The 17,840-nt window shown below is 36.7% G+C and overlaps 1 protein-coding gene across 9 annotated transcripts in view; it reads left to right on the top strand.

Moving 5' to 3' along the window:
* Positions 1–17,840, top strand: part of LOC129007284 (protein arginine N-methyltransferase 3) — a 127,916-nt gene that overhangs the window by 56,707 nt on the left and 53,369 nt on the right. For all 9 annotated transcript variants that reach the window (XM_054437916.2, XM_054437918.2, XM_063671078.1 and 6 more), the window contains one exon: positions 15,173–15,251. In XM_054437916.2, the coding sequence (XP_054293891.1) occupies positions 15,173–15,251 (79 nt within the window). The remainder of the gene's footprint in view (positions 1–15,172; positions 15,252–17,840) is intronic.

The raw sequence follows: 17,840 nt of genomic DNA, 5'->3' as shown, positions 1-17,840 counted from the left end.
GGGCCACAGTACTGCATCAGAGTCCCATGAACCTATTGTGTTACCTGGGTCTTGGGGTGCAGATTCACCCTCTGGCAGGGTTGGATGTAAGTTTCCCACAAGAACTAGGATCTGTGACAATGGAGCCACCCTCCAGCAGCTCGGAACCAGAGGGCCCGGTTATAACCGTAGTTTTACTCAAGCCACAGCACTGGCCTGACCCTGGGGAAGCAGGGATGTTCTGGAGGTTTGGGCTGGGGGAGCAGGGTACACTGTATAGTAGTGACTCTAGACACGGGGATGGTGGGTGTTGGCTGTATCCCAGACTGTGAGGCTGGGTGCCGCAGCAGCAAGTACCCCAGAATGGTGGAGCTCAGCTGTCATTTGGGCCCTAAGGGTGGCAGGTGGCCTAAAGGCACAGTGATGACTCTACTTCCCAAGGAAAGTGGTGTCTCTGCAGCTCGGACTCGTGGGGGTTAGTCTAGCTTCAGGCAAGCAGAGTACTAGAGTCATTGTGTAAGGTGGGGTGTCTCAGCTCAGCCACTGCTCTTGTTTCCCTGGGATGCAGCATACTGCGTCAGCTCAGCCCTGGGATGCACAGATGCTTAGCTTAGCCAGGTCACTGATTCGCCAGAGAGTGATATGCCGCTTCACCATAGACCTGTGGGGCATTACTGTTCTGGGTAGCCCAGGCTCCATTTCTCATGATACTGGGTGCTACTTCAGCTTAGCAACTGGGGTCATGGCTTCTCTGGGTAGCCAAGGCACCATTTCCTGGGAGGCAGGGCACTGCTTCAACCCTGATGGCAGAGGGATGTTACTGCTCTGAGTGGCCCCAGTACTCTTTTCCCAGGAGGCAGCATACTGCTGCAGCTCCAGCTTGAAGGGGTGGGAGAGGGGTAAGTGGAGTGCCTACACCTCTGCTTGACCCTACATGTAAGGGTGTGACAGCTGTTCACAGCTCTGCCTGGGGAAGTTGGACCACCAGACTGGGGTGGTTCAGCAGCTTAGCCTTAGAGATGAAGGGGAGCCGTGGCTGCTCACCCCTGAAGCAAGGTACACTTCAGCCATAGTTTCAATTCCAAGATGGCAGTAGCCACACAGGCACTGGGGGCAGGACATGGTGTCAGTTTCCCTTGGGAGAGCACGGCTATTTGGACCCCAGGCAGCTCCTTCAGCTGGCATATTGCCTATCAGGACTGCAGGTGACCCCGGTGGTGAGGTCTGTAGATGTCCAGTGTGTTGATGGAGGCTGCTGGGATCCTCTTGCTTACCTCCTTGCCATAGGGAGAAGTTCCTCCTGATTCCCACTTGATCCTGGCTGGGGTTTGGGGTGGTAGGAGACTGGTGTTTCCTTTCATTCTCTATGTGGCCATCCTGAGTTTTTGTGCTCACCAGGGTTTCTGTTACTCTACTGAAGTCTCCAGAGCTCTCCCTGGGTTATTTTCATTAACATAGTTGTATATTTCATTGTTCTTGCTGTCTTTGTGAAAGGGACAAGTGCTAGTGGCTTCTAGTCAGCCCTTGCTGATAACACTCTCCAAAGCCACCAATTTTAATGTACATTGCAGTTTCAAAAATTGTAGTATTGGGGGAGGTGTCCATTTTAGAACTGATGAAATACTGTTAAGTAAGTGGAGATGTTACCATGTTTGAAGTTTGGAAGACATTGTAAAGATGTCAGTTCTCTTCATATTAATCTGTAGATTTAATGCAATCCAGCAAAAATCTCAATCACGTTTATGTGGAGTTTGAAAAAGCAGCTTTTTAGGTAAATGAAAAAGAAGCCCAAAAGCAGCCTGTTTACTCTTAAGAGAATAAGGTGGGAGGACTTTGTGTACTAGATATCAAGCTATAAAGTGTACTACAGCAATTAAAACAGTGTTTCACTTGTGCAAAGACTGACAAACAGACCAGTGTAACCCATACTCATAAGGTCACTTGATTTGTGGTAAAGGTGGTACTACAGAGTAGTGAGGAAAGGATGATGCTGAAACAACTGAATGTCCTTACAGAGGAAAATAAAAAGAAATAAGACTTCTACTTCATAGAAAATGAAGAAATCAGTTCCAAGTGGAGTAAAGTTCTAAATGGAAAAAGAGCTTTAGAAGATAATAAAAGGGGATATATTTATGAATTTGGATAGAGAAAATTTCTTAGTCAAAACCCCCAAAATACTAATGTTAAGAGAAAAGATAGTGGCTCATTCTTGTAATCCCAGCAGTTTGATTGGCTGAGGCAGGAGGATGGCTTAAGCCCAGAAGTTCAAGACTGCACGAGCTATGATTGCACCGCTGCCCTCCAGCCTGGGCAACAGAGCAAGATGCTGACTCTTAAAAAGAGAGAGAGGGTGGGTGTGGTGGCTCACGCCTGTAATCCCAGCACTTTGGGAGGCCGAGGCGGGCGAATCACGAGGTCAGGAAATCGAGACCATCCTGGCTAATGTGATGAAACCCCGTCTCTACTAAAAATACAAAAAAAAAAAAAAGAGAGAGAGAGAAAATAAATTGGACTAGACTACATCAAAATTAAGAAATTCTGTCATAAAAAGACACATTTAAGAGTATGAAAAGCAGAAACAGTCGTTCTGGATGTCTTTTATGTACAATGATGATGAATAAATTGATATGCTTTTATCAAAATGGTTAGTATTCTATATATTAAAATACTAATATTAATTTTTCTTCAATTTTACAAAGAAAAAATTTGAAATGACATTGAAGCATTCACTGAGTACTTACTATGTCCCAAGCACTGGTTACTGTTGTTTGGCAGTTCTTTTTACTAATCCTTTATTGGATATGTGGTTTGCAAATATTTTATCCCACTCTGTGGCAGGTCCTTTTGTCCTTTTAATGAGTCTTTCATAGAGCAAAAGTTTTTAATATTGATAAAGTCTAATTTATCAATTATTTTTATAGATCATGCCTTTGGTATCAAGTCTAAAATTTCTTAATCTGTAGTTTCACCTCTCCCTTTTTTTTTCTTGTCTTTTGTGTTCCTTTGACAAACCCTAGTAGTCCTCAATATAATATCTGAATTACAGGTTGATATATTGTAATAATACACAGAAAATATCAAATAAGTATGTTTATGATTCCGATTTTACTTTCTGGTACTAGAAGATACTTTATGGTCATTTTATACTGCCTAAACTTGGAATCAAATAATCCTGGTCTTTCATTGGAAAAGGATATGTAGAGATCATCATCTACGTTCCTACAGACCAGATGTTATTAACTTTTTATTTATTTATTTATTTATTTTATTTTATTATTTTTTTTTTTATTTTGAGATGGAGTGTTGCTCTTTTGCCCAGGCTGGAGTGTGCAGTGGCGCAATCTTGGCTCACTGCAAGCTCCCCTCCCGGGTTCACGCCATTCTCCTGCCTCAGCCTCCCAAGTAGCTGGGACTATAGGCACCTGCCACCACGCCCAGCTAGTTTTTTTTGTAGTTTTAGTAGAGACAGGGTTTCACCATGTTAGCCAGGATGGTCTCCATCTCCTGACCTCGTGATCCACCTGCCTCGGCCTCCCAAAGTGCTGGGATTACAGGCATGAGCCACCGCGCCCGGCCTGTTATTAACTTTTTAAATATAAAAAGTCACAAATCTACACTCATATTTTCATTGTAAGATCATGGAATTTTTACTTGAAGTCTTTGATTTTATACTTGCGTCTCTACGTCTATGCAGAAAACCTTGGTTCCTAAGATGATAATTGCTTTATCATATAACCTACCTACAATAGTTTCAGTTTTGTTTGTTTGTTTGTTTGTTTTTGAGACAGTTTTGCATTTTTTGCTCAGGCTAGAGTGAAATGGCGTGATCTCGGCTCACTGCAACCTCTGCCCCCCCAGGTTCCAGTGATTCTCCGTAGCTGAGATTACAAACGCCTGCCACCACGCCCGGCTAATTTTTGTATTTTTAGTAGAGATGGGGTTTTGCCATGTTGGCAGGGCTGGTCTTGAACTCCTGACCTCAGGTGATCTGCCTGCCTCAGCCTCCCAAAGTGCTGGGATTACAGGCGTGGGCCACTGTGCCCGGCTAATTTCAGAACTTAAATACCAACTTTACTACTAAACAAGAAGAATTCTAAATGCAGCTTAAATTTTGTTTATATTTTCTTATAGAATGTATCTCATGAGAAATGTACAGTCAAAATATAGTTTTTTTTTTTAAAAGTCACTTGTAGTCACTGTTTTCACCTTTTATGTTACCAACTTGACATACAACCAGATTTCAGTGTTTTCTTTTTTTCTATTTTGGGGAGGATTGCTTCTTTTTCTCTTGTTTAGTTTAATTTTGTGTTTTAGTTATGCAAAAAATTACTAATTTTTTAGTAATTTTTATGTACATTTTAAGATAACAGAGGATTCTGTTTCTTCTGTTATATTCCTTTGTGGATAGATGACCATTTTCTTTTTATTTTTGGGGTTATTTTGAAAATATTAGATATGTATATATTCACCCTTATGCAAAAATTAGCATATTCTATTCTAGATATTGTTCTATACTTTGCTTTTATTCAATTAAAATTCTATCTCAGAAATCACTTCATTATTCTGTAGAGATATTTCTCATTCCTTTTTATAGCTGTACACACATGCACACCAACTTTCCTAGACACGTATTTGATTAATTCTGCACACCCCCGTGTCCTTGACTAATATTCAAGTATATTTCAAATATAAGGTTTTTATTCTTGTGTAGAATAAATTGTATAGATAATTACATTCTACATAATTAATGCTCATTTGAATTTTACCCATTCTTTTGCGATTACAAATAATATTGTATTGAATATTCTTGTGCATGTGTAATGTCATTTTATATTGCTAGGGGTGAGATTGATATATCAAAGGGTTAATGAGGGCTGGGCATGGTGGCTTATACCTGTAATCCCAGCACTTTGGGAGGCCAAGGCAGGAAGATTGCTTGAGGCCAGTTCTGGAGGGATGGAGAAAGGGAGGGAGAGGGCAACGTTACTAGTTGTTGCCAAATTCTCCTCAATGCTGTGTACCATTTGACTTTCTTACCAACAGTGGAATGAGAATACCCATTTTTCCGCAGTCTTACCAAAGAGTGTGTTGAAGGGTCATTTTTAAATTATTGACTTTAGGTTTTTCCTGCCACCTAGGCATTGTAAATCAGGGTTGTATGTTTGGGGCCTGTCTTATGCATATTGGAGACAGGGTGGAGTTAGGGAGAAAGTATGTGTTTGACTACTCAACACCAAGGTTCTAAACTGAATTGGGGAAATGGGTGACAGCAGATGAGATTGTAAATTCACATTTGCTCTGTAGATATATTTGTTTGTCCCAGCTCTGTTATTTAGGGCGGTTTCTTCTTAGAGTTCTCACTTTGGTTGAACTTTGGGCTTTGTCTCCTATTTCCTCCATGTTCGTTGACTAGGTTTAGCAAATGCTGTCAAGGCGAAAGCCAGCTTACTGATGCACCTAATAAGATGTTCTTTTTTTCCTCCTAGCATATTTGTTGTATTTAGAGTGTCAGTAGCTCCTAAAATACATTGTTGCTGGAAACAGAGTGAGATATTGTTCTTTATATACTGAATCATGCTGTCAGTAACTATTTCCTATAGCCTCAAAAGTCTCTAAGTATTCTAGAATCACTGTGTCCTGGTCCATTTGTGCTGCTATAACAGAATACCTGAGGCTGGGTAATTTATAAACAAAAGAAATTTATTTCTCACAATTCTAGAGGCTGCAAGTTCAAGATCAGAGTTCTAGCAGGTTGAATGTCTAGTGAGAGCTAGATCTCTGCTTCCAAGATGGTGCCTTATTGCTGTATTCTCACATGGCGGAAGGAATAGGAGGGAATGAACCTGCTTCCTCAAGTTCTTTTTTAAGGGCCCCAGCCCCTTCCAAGCCCTCATGACTTAATTACCTCCTGAAGACTCCACCTTTAAATACTATCACATTGGTGATTAAGTTTTAACGTATTTTGGGGAACACACTCAGACCATAGCACACACTGTTACTATGTAATACTATAATTCTCTTTAATAAAAGTGCTTGGGGCCAGGCACAGTGGCTCACGCCTGTAATCCCAACACTTTGGGGGGCAGAGGTGGGTGGATCACTTGAGGTCAGGAGTTCAAGACTAGCCTGGCCAACATGGTAAAACCCTGTCTCCACTAAAAATAAAAAAATTAGCCTGGCATGGTGGCATGCACCTGTAATCCCAGCTACTCTGGAGGCTGAGGCAGGAGGCTGACTTGAACTGGGGAGGCTGAGGTTGTAGTGAGCCAAGATCACGCCACTGCACTCCAGCCTGGGCAACAGAGGGAAACTCTGCCTCAAAAAAAAAAAAAAAAGTGCCTGGTAATACTTTAGTTTTACTTTTCTTTTTTGGGAGAGAGGGTCTTGCTCTGTTGCCCAGGCTGGGGTGCAGTGGCACAATCATGGCTTACTGTGGCCTTGACCTCCTGGGCTCAAGCTATTCTCCTGCCTCAGCCTCTGGAGCAGCTGGGACTACAGGCGTGCGCCACTATGCCCAGCTAATCTTTCCATTTTTTTGTAGAGACGGGGTCTCCCTGTGTTGCTCAGGGTGGTCTCAAACTCCTGGGTTCAAAGGATCTTCACTCCTCAGCCTTCCAAGTGTTGAGATTACATGCATAAACCACCGTGCCTGGCCAACATTAATTAGTTTTGAGAGTGGAATATCCAGTTATCATTAATGAATTTTTTCACCCACCGTGGGGGATTGGGAATATTGTTTTAGAAACTGTTTTTGTGGGTCTGGAAGAAGACCCACACATGCCTTTGGAAAGATTTTTAGAGATTCACTTTTTCCTTTAATAGACTTGCTTGTTGGACGGTTTTCTGCAGTCTGAGGAAAGGGCCAATTTGACTGTCAGTCTTTTGTTGATTAAGTGAGAGTGCCATCTAGTGGGGGAAAAAGCTAATACAAGTTTTTTAAACTTTAGAATATGCAGAGGAAATTATTTCTTGTGCTAAGTTATGTTCTCCAGAAGTCCACAACACTAAAAAATTGGAAACTGTATGTTGGAAGGTGAGAGAAGTGGAAGAAAGTAGTCTTGCAGAACAGTAGCAAGCATATAATAGGGACCTAATAAGTAGCCGTTATTACCATGATTATTCTTCTTGCATGGAAGGTGGTGATCAAGTTAAATAATAGGTAAATTAGGAGCTTCTCTGACAGATGTTTGTGATTAATACATGTAAAATTCTATTGTCATTTTTTGACTGTGTGATATATAGATATTATAAATTTTATCCTTTTTTTGTCTTTAACCCTATTACTCAGGACCCACCCCTGGTCCCCAGCAAAATGTTACCAGTTTCTAGTATATCCTTCTTAAAATGTTATACTCTATTATAAACATGTGTGTATATTTCTTGGCATACTCATTTATTTAACAAATAGTGTGACTACTATGTACCTGGCACTCTTCTAGGCGGGATAAAGCAGTGAACTTCATATTCAGTGTAAGGTATGCATATTCTACATATTGTTCTGTACCTTGCTTTTTTCATCAATAAGTTTCCCTCTAATGACTGCTATAGCTGCATCCCACAAATTTATTCAATTCAAAATACACCCTTGTGATTTCTGCTTTGGTCCATGGATTATTTAGAAGCATGTTTAATTTCTAAGTGTTAAGAAATTTTAAAAATGTCTTTCTGTTATTAATTTCTAATTTAATTTGGTTGTGATAAGAGAACATGCTCTATATGCTATCATTCCTTTAAATTTGTTCAGACTTGCTTTATGGCCCAGCATATGGTCTCTCTCATTGAATGTTCCACATTGATTTAGAATGAAGTGTCTTCTCTGTTATTGTTGGAGTGTTACATAATTGCCATTTGAGTCAAGTTGTTCAGGTCTTTTAAATCCTTATTTATTTTGTCTATTAATTATGTTAATTACTGAAAGAAGAAGAATGAAATTTCTACCTATAGTTCAGGGTTGTCTCTTTCTCTTTTCAGTTCTGTCAGGTTTTGCTTCACGTGTTTTTATATGGTTATTAGGTGCATACACATTAGGTTATTATGTGTCATTGATAGTTTGGCTTCTTTATCATTATGAAGTATTGTTCTTTTTCCCTGATAATGTTTTTAATAATTGTAATTTTCTTATGGTTAATGTTTAAATGTTATGGGTTTTCCCACCCTTTTTCTTTAAATATAAAAACATAGGTTAAAAGTGGATTTCTTCTATATAGCACTTTCTTGACTTTTCCTTTTCTAAACCTCTCTAACAATCCTTCCTATAATCTTAATTTTTTTTAATCAGTTTCACTTTTTCTTTGCAAAATGTAGTATGAAAAACTATTGTCTTTTTAGCTTGTGATTATTTGCCTTTTTGTTTTCTTTTGTAAAATTTTATATGCAAATAGTGTATAACAATGATATAAAATGTGCAAGATATGGAAGAGTTTATATTGAAGAGTTAGTCTCCTTCCCTTCCTATACCCCTACTATTATATTCCATCCACAGAGGCAATCATTTTGTCTAATTGTGTACTGTTCCACACATGCTGTAACCATTTATAAGCAGATATGAATGTGTTCTTTTTGCTTTCACCCACATTGTTGTATATTATATATGCTAGTTATATAAATCTTTGTATAACCTTTTTAGTTGTGAAATGTACCATACACAGAAAATTGCATAAACTTACAGGTACAGTGATAACGAATAGTTATATAATGAACACCTGTGTGATCATCAGCCAGGTGAAAATATAGAAAGAAGACATCCAAATATCATTTCTCAGTTACAACTCCGTACCCCAGAGGTAACCACTCTCCTGACCTTTATGATAATCATTTCCTTGCCTTTCTTTTTGCTGTTACCACTTGTACTTACATCCCTAAACAGTGTAGTTTATATTTACCTGTTTTTGAAATTTATATAAATGGAACAAAACATATCTTTTTCTTTTTAAAATGTGTTTTTTTTGCTTTCTTCACTCAGTCATGTTCATAACATTCATTTATATTGCCTATAAGGATAATTTATTTTCTATAGATGTCGTTGTATCAATGCACCACAAGAAAGCACATCGTAGGAAAGTGTTTTTTAAATTTTACTGTTGGTGGGCACTGGATCATTTCCAGTTTATTGTGCAAATAATAGTGCTATAGTGTGCTTGTATGTGTGTGCTCTTACACTTCAGCACTCATGTCTGGGTATACAGTTAGGAGTAGAGTTGCTAGATCACAGGGTGTGCTGCTCTTACATGTTAATTCCAAAGTACTGTACTTTTCCAAAGTACTGCAGTAGAATTTTATTTCATACCTCCATAGACTTCTCAACCCTGGGTATTTTGTGACTGCTAATCTCGTAGTCATGTAGTAGTTTCCCATTGTGTTTGAATTACTAATGAAGTAATATATTTTTGTCTTATGAAGTAATTGTATATAATTATTTTGCCCATTACTCTTTTGGGTTGCATACTTTTTTTTTTTAAACAATTAGTATTCTTCATTGGTGATGGAAAATATACAAACGTGTATATGTGTGTGGCTGGCCAATATCTTTTCAGACTCTGACTTCACTGTTTTTATGAGCAGAGGTTCTGGGTTTTAACATAGTTAAATGTATTGGTCTTTATGGTCAGACTTTTTTCCCACAGGAACATGAAAATATTCTCCATAAGCTCTATACCTTTCCCTTTTACATTTAGGTCTTTACTCCACTCATACAGTTGTGGGAATAAAAATTGTCATAGTCTTTCTGTGGGCAGTTTGATGATACGTATCAAAATTTTGAATGTGCATGTCCTTTAATCCAAGAATTCTACTTTAAGAAATTTGTCTTGGCCAAATACATTAAACATTGTACAAAGATGTCTATGTGTGTATATACAGATGCCGACACAACATTTTCCTACCCATTCTATGGCAAATAAGTGCAAAGGGTAAAGGTATCCCTGTTGAGTGATATCATCAGCTGCCTGTATTTTGCCAAGTGCATAACAGTGTAATATAGTCATTATCAGTCACTGTGGAGCTGTAAGGAAAGTATCTTACCCAAAAGGATTTTATATAATTACTTTGAAAACTCTCATGTAATTTCATTATCACATTTATGATAAATTAGGTGGTTAGCATTAGCACATTTTAAGATGGACGGGTCAAGTGATAGACTGGGGAATCATTGAAAAATCTTTGCAGTAAAAATGTTTAATATCTAAGGCTTTTATAACAGTGAAATAGAGATTGCGTAGCATTCTGTAAGACCTTAAGTTTGGTACTTTTTTTTTTTAAGCAGAGAACACAGTAGATTAGGAAAGAATGCTTATTTATTTGCATTTTGGATACCTCTAGAACAGTGGTTTTCAATGGGGTGGAAGAGGGGACAATTTCACACTCCTGGGGATATTTGAGCTGTGGGCAATCTCTGGAAACATTTTAGATTGTTAGAATTTGGGACTGTGGGTTGGGTGGGGACAATGGTGCCAGTGAGTAGAGCCCAGGAATGCTGCTAAACATCCTTCAATGGACAGGAAAGCCCCTACAAATTTATCTGGCCCAAAATGTCATTAGTGTCAATATCAAGAAACCCTGCTTTAGAATGATTGTTTCTATGCGTTGATAATAAGTTAGCCTCTAATTTGGGTCATATTATAAAGGTACTTGACCTGGTATGGGGCATCAAGGATTTTCTTGGAGAAGTGATACTATGACAGTATATTTTGTTACATGAATATGTCATGGAAGATACCATAATCAACCTGCATTTAACTAATTCACCAAATTTGTGATGTTCTGCATTCTTTTTACATAACACTTTGCTAGGTTCCTGTGGCTCTCTCTGAACACGTAAAGCCACCTTCAGCATGCTGCCACTGTTCTGCTTCTGTCAGTTGCATTGTTTACCAAGAGCTTATTGTGTTTGTTTGCCTGCTTATTTATGTAAAATCAGTTAAATATGACCACAAACTATTGACAAGATTATATAAAGGATACAGTTGGTTTTTTCTATGCAAACAAAAGTGACTGCTTTGGAAACACTCAGGAAGAAGAAAACACTAAAAAAATGCTGTGGAATGAAGTGAGTAAAATTATTTCACAAACAATTGTAAATTGTAAACAAATTGTTTTACTCCACTCCACAGTGTTTTTTTAGTGTTTTCTCCTTCCTGAGTTGTCTCCTAGTTGGAAGAGCTCAAGGAGGAGGGTGGAAATCATAGAATTCAAGGAGGATTCTGTACTTGGCAAGTGCTCATAGATTTTTTTTTTCTTCTATTTAAAGTAACCAAAACTGGAAATTACCTAAAACCTATGAATGTGGTTTAGATAGGGAAGATGATGAGGATTCCAGTCAGTGGATATATCCTCAAAGAATGCTGGCAAACAAATCTGTATGTTTTTACTTAAAATGTCTTGTTTCCAATTAACAACTGACTGCCAGCTCCAATCACATCAAAAAATTCTGTCTACAGTGAATGTTACAGAATTTGAGAGTAATACTGGTAAAAATGTTATCAACTACTTATTATGATTCAGAGATATACTACATAGAAATTATGATTATATTATATAGGCTTGTGTATTTGTTGCAGGTAATCTTTAAATATTTCAGATTATTGATTCTTTGTCATCATCCTTGAGATTAACTCTTCCATTATATTTGTAACTCTCCCTTGCCGTACCTTTTTTTTAATAGTTAAATTTTGCCTAGAGATGTATGTAATTCAGTTATTTGAACTAAAAAAAGTTAGAAAGGCACCTTATACTGAAGGTATCAACAGTTTCATTTATCACTAATGTGTCTAATCCAAGAAGATATGAATAGCCATTTTAAAAATAAGATTCCCACTTCAATGAATGAGGTTAATATTCTAGTCCCTGATTTAATTCCATATATTCCTTTATAGTAATCATTAAAGTATAAATGCAGTATTTAATTTTTTAAAAGTAAATGTCACTATTGAAAGAAGAATGCCCATGAGCATCATGGGAGAAAATATCAGGCGTAATTCTCCTTCCAGATGGCACCCCTACAGGTGAGGCAGCAGCCTGTGAAATTACAGTCTGAATTACACTGCAGATGAGCGGGGCATTTGGACCAGAGCCTTCTGATATCAGTAATAAATGACTTGGTTCAGAACCAAGGACAATTCCCAGGAATTTAAGGGCTGTTATATCACATAGGGAGCCTATCGTAAAATGAAGTTTAGCAAAGTGGAAAGTTGAGAGAAAGGACAATGACCATTAGCAATACATATGTGAATCTTTTCATCTGCTAATATTTTTAACTGGATATTTTATCTCATGAATGTCTTATTAGTTCTATATATATTCTAGTATTTGCATTGATTTTTCCAAACTAATATTTTCACAATGAATGGTGGCTAAGGGCCAGTTACCAACTGAGCTATTACTCTGAAATGATTGCACACTTGTTGTAAATTCTAATCTTGTTTAATATGGTCTATGGAAAATTTTTCATTTTTGCAATGCTTGAATCCTTAATTACAAATGTAGTATAATATGCATACTAAATCTTATTTTCAATTAGGCAAATCAATTTAAGAGGCAGCATAAAAGAGTGATTCAGAACTTGTGTAGTGAGATCAAGGTTCAAATTCTGTCTCATTCACTCCCCATTTATGTGACTGAACTATTATTTTAGATTGCAACTTAACATAAATAAATTAAATTGGAATAGCAATAAATGGTGCTTTGGAGAAGAATTAAATGAAATAATTTTTATAGAGGCATTACAATGAATTTTAACGATTATCACCACCATTATTTGTCAGTTTTAATTTTAGAAAACAAAATATCATTTAAAATAACATTTTAATTTGTACCACAAAAATAAAAAGCAAGCAGTTTCATTTTAACAAATATAATATTACACATAATATTAATAACTTTTATTCATTTATTCATTTTAAAGTTACATATTGAGTTCCTACTGTGTACCAGACACATTTTCAGCCTTCAGGAATATAGCTTCAAACAATATGACAAAGTCCTTGATCTTGGAGCTGATATTTTAGTAAGGAGACAAAATAAAAACAAAAATAAATAGTATTTTCATTCATAAGTGCTATGATGAAATACAAAGCAGGATAAAGAAATGGAGCTTGATGAAAGAAAAAGAAAAGATATTTTATGTAGGAACATCAGAGAAGTTCTTTGTGATTAGGTAACAGCTGAGCTGAAAGATAGAATACTAGAAAACAATTTGACAATGACAAATCAATACAAACTTTTTTGAGCCTTTGTCCAAAAAGGATTGGAATGTAGTGAATACTTAATTTGTACTAAAGTGTTAATTTTATTTATTTTAAGTTTTGAAACACAGCAGTCTTGCAAATAGGGATCATTTTTTTCACCAAGTCTATTATGTTTTACCAGCCAATCTTTTCTTCATAAGATAGATGCCTTCCATTTAATAATTCCTTGGCATAAATTATAATTTACCATAAGCAACAGTTGAATGCCTGTTTATAAGCATTTGTGTGTATAATCTGCATGAATATGTCAGATTGGTAAAGATTTCTTAGTTGAATCCCATAAGTCCCTTGTTCTTTGAATACATAGATAATATTAATGGGGAACTAACTTGTAAGAATTTTACATATTACTGAAGTACTCTATCCAGAAAAACATGTTTGTGTCAAATCCTTAATTTTCCTAAAGTAACATATTGATAAACAAGCTTTGTTCCTAAGCCTCTGTTTAATAGGCAGTTATTTTTGTATCAATGAATTAGTGTGTTGGGAGGAATAGGTCAATACCAATGTAGAGTTGCTGGCAGTTCAGTTCAGTTCCTTTATAAGTGATTCAAGCATGAGAGCTGTATTTTCTATAAATTAAAATTGCTGTTAATCTCTTGTGAAGATTATCCATTCTGGGTTTGCAGGTTTTTCTTGTTCTAGAGAAACCTTTAAAATGTTTTTTGTTAATGTGAATATTATACTTACCCCACTGATCATTTGTGCACAGAACAAATGAGTGGATGAGAACAGTTTTGATATAGAATGCTAAAGTAAAGGTAAAATTAATGTTGGTTCACCCTGAGCAATAAGGTGTACTGTGTGCTGAGCACTTGGCTTTCCCTGCTGCATAGGGCTGTTGGGGGGTTGGACCCTAGAAGGAGAAAGACTGACTGATAGTGATTTCTCAGTCATGATTATTTGTCATTTGTATAATAAACTGTGAAGCACAGTATTAGAATGTAGCGTATTTGTGACACCAATAGTGGCAAATTCTTTTTTCATTTGTACTGTATTATTTACCCTTTCTTGGTAGAGGATTCATTATCATACTCTAAAATCGGTAGTATACCAGGATCATGTTTCATGAATTATATTTCCATAAACACTAGTTCTGCAAGGTGTTGATAGATGTTAAATAGAAAAAAAAAAGGTCTGTAGTCAGAAAGTAGGTAATACTTGGTTAAAATATGTTCAGCAATTCTCTTTACCATAAGAACTACTCAGAACTTTTAGTGTGCTCATGTACATTATGAATCTCTAATAGGAGGATATGGCAGCTGGCGTTTCTTAAACCTTTTTGACTAAGGATCCCTCCCCTTTCTTTTTTTTTTTTTTAATACCAAAAAGAAAGTCACTAGATAGGAAATTATTTGGGAAATGGTTTTCTAGACTAGAGTTTCTCAACCTTAGCGCTATTGACATTTTGGGCCAGGCTGTTCTTTCTTGTAAGAAGCTGTCCTGTGCATTGTAGGATGTTTACCAACATACCTTAGCTCTACACAGTAGATGCCAGTAGCATCTCGTTCATCCCTCACCCCTAGTTGCAACAATCAAAAATTACTCAGACATTGCCACATGTTCCCCAGCGGGCAAAATCAAGTGGAGAACCACTGCTCTAGATGGATATTGCATCATACCTGGGAGTTATAGGGCTTGTTAATAATTTCTATCCGAACATTTTTTAATGAGGAAGAAAGAGTAGTCTGGAAAGTAGAATCATAGATAAAGAAAATGCAGTATATTTTGCCACAATAAACTTTCTGGGTTCACTTTATAAGCTGGCCTGATTTTCCAATAACTTTTACTGCAAAAAAATAGTTTCAGATTTTGCAGAATATTATTACATCTGTGGCAGAAACAAAAAAATATTTGGTAATTAAAAGAGTAGCACCGATGTTTAAATTGACCTGCTTGTGAGAGTATATTGCACATTTCTAAACTCTTTTTTTTCCCCTTTTTTTATGCAGGGCTATTTTCTTCTGTTTGAGTCTATGTTAGATTCTGTCCTTTATGCAAAGAACAAATACTTGGCAAAAGGAGGCTCGGGTGAGTATAAAATTCTGGTTTTAATAATCTAATTTTAGTCTAGCAGAACCAGATGAACCTTTGGATTTCAAATAAACTATGCATGGCTGAGGAAGTTCCCGATGGGGATGAAAGATGTTTCCATTACAAGAAGCTTTAAGACATTTGTTTACTATATTATTCAAAGTAGAATATTATATAAGATATGGGGGACTCCAAGGTAATGGTATTCTCAAGAATGCTTTTATTAAAAGGTCCTTTTAATATCTAAAGACTAGGTTTTGGAAGCTTTTTGATATTCAAACTCAAATATAACAAACTCCTTTTTATTTTTAATCCTCATGTCATTTAGTTCCCTTTTTTCCCAATGGCGTGTTTCATTCTAAGTTGGAAATTATTCATGACTTCACTAAATCTGTAAACCTGACTTCTCTGTGATTTTCTGAGAACATTTCAAGTAATGACTGGTTTCTAATAAGTTTTAAAAGTGCCACATAACCAATCCACATATAAAGGGATCCTAATAAATTTGGAAGGCTTTCTTTTCATGTCTCTGGAAAACTTTTAATCATATTAACTCTGCATACTCAGAGTGAGATTCTGTTTTTACAGACTGTCTGCTGTGAGCAATTATATACATACAAAATAATTGTCTTTCAGGACAGGGATTATGTTTGTTTAGCTTTAACTCTTAAATGAGCTCCACAGCTTCTAGGATGTAGGTGGAGCATCATCCCTGTTTATTGAATTGAATCATTTAAAGAATCATTAAAACTGAATTGAATGGCATGTTCCTCCTTCACTTATCTCCCTGCATCTTACCTTTCTCAAAGCTTCAGAATCAGTAAATGGTTTCCATGGTCAGAATACAGTTGGTAAAACTGTCACATGAAAGGGGCAGGCATTTCAAACTAGTGATGCAAAGGACTTGACCATAATTATGCCTCCTACCATCCATGTTCTATGAAATTACTTTGGCAGTTTTGGTACAGTTAAAAATCAGGCCGGCCGGGTGTGGTGGCTCACGCCTGTAATCCCAGCACTCTGAGAGGCCAAGGCAGGCAGATCACCTGAGGTCAGGAGTTCAAGACCAGCCTGACCAATATGTGGTGAAACCCCGTCTCTACTAAAAAAAAAAAAAAAAAAAAAAAAAAATCAAAAATTAGCTGGGCATGGTGGTGGGTGCCTGTAGTCCCGACAGGAGAATTGCTTGAACCCGGGAGGCAGAGGTTGCAGTGAGAGGAGATCCTGCCACTGCACTCCAGCCTGGGTGACAGAGCGAGACTCCATCTTAAAAAAAAAAAAAGAAAGAAAATCGGTAAGGCCAAAACATAAATACAGAGAAAATTCTCCAGAACAAGAGAGTTCTTTTTATAATAGCATTTAAATGGATTGCATTTCTTTTTCAAAATGTGCCCATTTTATCACTTTATTTTCTGCAACCATTTCAAGATATGTCCCCAATTTCTGTCATGAATCTGGCTAGAATTTTTAGATATATTTTACCCTGCAACAATTGGCTGCAACTTTCTATGACTGCAGTGGCTTTGTTTTTTTAATGACTACTACAGATTGAATATCCCTTATCTAAAATGGTTGGGACCTGCAGTGTTTCAGATTTTGTGTTTTGGGGGGTTTCCGAGTACAATCTTTGCATTATACTTACTGGTTGAGCATGCTTATCTGAAAATCGGACATCTGAAATGTTCCAGTGAGCATTTCCTTTGGGTTCATGTCAGTGCTTAAAAAGTTTTAGAACGTGGAGCATTTCAGATTTTCAGATTAGGGATACATAAACTGCAACATTTAATGACTTAAAAACAACATTATACATCATTTGTTGACCATCTACTGGCTGCCAAACAATATACTCTACCTTCATTTATGTTACTAGACATAATCCTCACAATAGTCCTTTGAGATTTTAGAAACAGTCTCCTAAAAGTGTCCTGAATGACACATATTAAATGGGCAAACCATCACTTTTTTTTAAACTCATATCTGCCAGCCTCCAATATTCATGTTCCTTTTACTAAGCCTTGTTTTCCTACTAAAATGTATTTTTTAAACGTGATTATTGCCTTGACGTTCTAGGGAAGATCCAAGTAACTGTTTCCAGACCTGCCTGACTTGATCTTATTGAGGAACTGACAGCAACTTAATACATTTAAATTGAATTCTCACTGAAATTCATTAAGAACTTACAGCAATGTGAACAATGGCAGAGCTATTTCTTATCATCAGAGGGATAAAGTGGAGGCTCATATATCTAGCTCTTTCTATACTTTTATATAGCTAATATTAGTATTAAGATAATACAGAGGTATATTTAAGAGAGGTCAGCATTTAACTCTTTAAGCAGTGCTGTTGAATGTTATTTGTTAACAGAATCAAGAGAAAGAAAGAAAATTCAGAAAAGAGTAACACAAAACAGTTTAGTCTGTTTGTGTTTTTGAGTATGTCTTGATGCATATCACCGGTCATTTAGATGCTCATTGTTTTATCACAAAGCAAAGTTTTCCTTTCTGTTTTTCTGAAGGAAAGATTTACCAAGTAATTAGTAGTAAAAAGATTATAGAAAGAATGAATGCAGTATGAGAGAGGGAGAAT

This window comes from Pongo pygmaeus, chromosome 9, assembly GCF_028885625.2.
Source record: "Pongo pygmaeus isolate AG05252 chromosome 9, NHGRI_mPonPyg2-v2.0_pri, whole genome shotgun sequence".
In the NCBI taxonomy this organism is placed as follows: Eukaryota; Metazoa; Chordata; class Mammalia; order Primates; family Hominidae; genus Pongo; species Pongo pygmaeus.
The sequence above is the reverse complement of the archived record's forward strand: the minus strand, read 5'-3'. Positions and strand labels throughout refer to the sequence as shown.